This window comes from Equus przewalskii, chromosome 23, assembly GCF_037783145.1.
Source record: "Equus przewalskii isolate Varuska chromosome 23, EquPr2, whole genome shotgun sequence".
Classification (NCBI taxonomy): Eukaryota; Metazoa; Chordata; class Mammalia; order Perissodactyla; family Equidae; genus Equus; species Equus przewalskii.
Window position 1 is genome coordinate 12485612 of NC_091853.1, and position 2438 is coordinate 12488049.

General features: G+C 42.2%; 1 protein-coding gene across 18 annotated transcripts in view; it reads left to right on the forward strand.

Annotated features, from left to right (window-relative positions):
* RASAL2 (RAS protein activator like 2) overlaps positions 1-2438 on the forward strand; it is a 366259-nt gene that overhangs the window by 358762 nt on the left and 5059 nt on the right. For 13 of the 18 annotated variants that reach the window (XM_070591621.1, XM_070591624.1, XM_070591615.1 and 10 more), the window contains one exon: positions 1742-1825. In XM_070591621.1, the coding sequence (XP_070447722.1) occupies positions 1742-1825 (84 nt within the window). Of the gene's footprint in view, positions 1-1741; positions 2209-2438 lie in introns of those variants that run through there. The other 5 variants (XM_070591622.1, XM_070591623.1, XM_070591617.1 and 2 more) reach the window with 1 other exon arrangement.

Below are 2438 nucleotides of genomic sequence, written 5' to 3' on the forward strand. Positions count from 1 at the left end.
CCATCCCTTTTTTTTTGGTAACCACTGACCAACCCTTACCTACTGACTTTTAAAAGATCTATACTTATTATCCCAGTAAACTCCACTGGCTATCACTTTTTTACTTATTATTTTTTTAAAAAGCCTTGCAGATCTTTCTTTCTTTGCATGTTGCCTATCTTAAAATGAGTTACTCACCTTCCCAAAGTAAAAAGCATCTTATACTAGATTAGTGGTTGGTTAATAATGCTGATTTTCTCTGTCTTAGCATCTGAGTTCTCCATTGGGGAAAGGAAGAATTTTTTTTAGTGATAATAACAAGTGTGAGCTATTTTTTTTTCACACTTTTGTAACTGACCACCAGCCCTGCTGCTGTGCAGATTCCCACCCCACCCCCAAGGTAGGAGATTGAAGGGAAGTGTTATTGTTGTATATGCCTTTACCTAAATTTCCACCAGGGCAGTGGTCTTCACTCTGCATCCTCCTGGCAGCAAGTCTCCCGGCAGCGCAGTGCTGCATACATACGGCCCTGTATAACTACTGCTTCCACAGCACGGAGCAGCATCAAACCCTTGGCCCTTATCCGTCCTCTCTGAACCTTTCCATGACTGACCTTACTGTGCTTTTCCCTGGGTGAATTCAAAAACTCCCAAGGTAGGAAAGCTCCTTTTGGCTGTGGACGTTGTTCCTCATGTACTATTTTCTTTATAATTTTATGGGAGTAGTTAAAGACTGTCCTTCTCAGTGTTAACTTGTTTCCTGAAAAATAACAACTTCATGTTGGAAACATTCTGGAATGATTTACCTAGCTGCTGAAGCTAGGATTAGGGTTTCTCTCCTAATCTTTGTGAAACTGATAATATTTTGATGGGATGATTTTTTCTTTTTTAATTTAGAGGAGCCTACTTTCCTTTAGATTGCCTGTTTTTTCCTCTTTTTTCCCCTCTTGGTTTTTTTCATGTGTTCAATAATCTTTGTTTCCAAAATATTGATTCTAAGGCAATTTTTTTCCAGAGACTCAAAAGTAAAATGAAATCAGTCTCCGTATTGGGCAGCTTTCCTGGAGTCAGCCTGAGCTGGAATGAGTCTAGGAGCTTGTGTTCTCTGTCTGTTTTCATGTGTTATGTTGATGGCGTTCCCCCTTCGGCCACGTCTCCCTCCCCATATCAAGTAACTCCTTGGTCTGAGCTTTGGGCTGCTTTTCCCTACTCTTGCTGTTGCATCCTCACTTTGTTGGTGACTATAAACTGCCACCATGTATTGTTTTAATTTTGAGCACAATGTGAATTCTTTCCAAATGTGACTGATGTGCCCTCTTTTGGGGCTAAGAACCCATAGATCACGTGCACTTCTCCTCTGTGAAATGAAACCTCTGGTGCTTCTTTCTTTGCCACCTAATTTCCATGTTTTAATTTTGACCCAAAGCACTTAATACGTGAGGCAGCGTGACGCCACTGTTGCATAGTCTGAAGGAACACGTGGTGTCACTTTTATATGATGTCCTGGTATCCCAAGGGGTTATTAATAACAAACCTTGCTATGCTGAAAGGAAAAAAGAGAGAAAAAATGAACACAGGCCCATTGGGCTCAGGAGAAGCTGAACCTGACTACTGTGCAGAAAGAGGCAGAGACGTTCCATTTGTCTGGGAAGCATCATGCGTACTGCTGTTTGATAGAAAGCATTAGAACAGTCATTCAGTAGAGTATTACAGTGTGATTTCCTGCATGTAGCTTGAATAAAGCCTTGATTGGTGTGTTGTAGGAAAAACGGATCGTGTCCTTGGATTCGGCCAACACCAGACTGATGAGCGCACTGACCCAAGTGAAGGAGCGATACAGCATGCAGGTCCGCAATGGCATCTCCCCCACCAACCCCACCAAGCTTTCCATCACGGAGAATGGTGAATTCAAAAACAGCAGCTGCTGACGGGCTTTGTGAATAGACAGACTGTGGGAGGAGACAGAAGGAAATTTCCCCACTCTCCAGTCCCCAGCCCTTTACCCAAACCCACCAGGTCTACAGAATGTTGCTACTTCAAAAGCATTGTGGCAAGAAACTCTTGAATGAAGAAAGGAACCTTGTCTTTCAGGGCATAAGGCTAAGACTTCCAAGGTCGATGCTTTACCCTCATGTCTCTATGTACATAGGGAACTTAGTCCTGGGCCATGTACAGAAAATACCACTGTAATATACCAAAAGGAAGTTAATAATGTAGATTACCTTTTTAATTATTGCTATTTTTATTATTGTTTTCCTCTTTGTTGAAAGCACTGCAGTTGTTAGAGGAGAAAAGTAGGAACTATGTGTGCGTGAGAAATGAGCCCAGGGGTTCAGTAGGTAGAGACCAAGTATCTGTCTGATAGAAGCACATGGTGTGCAATAGGACATTGTCAGAATGAATTTTTCAGGGATTCATCTGCCAGTTTAATAACCCCACTCTGGCCCCCTTGTCCTTTAG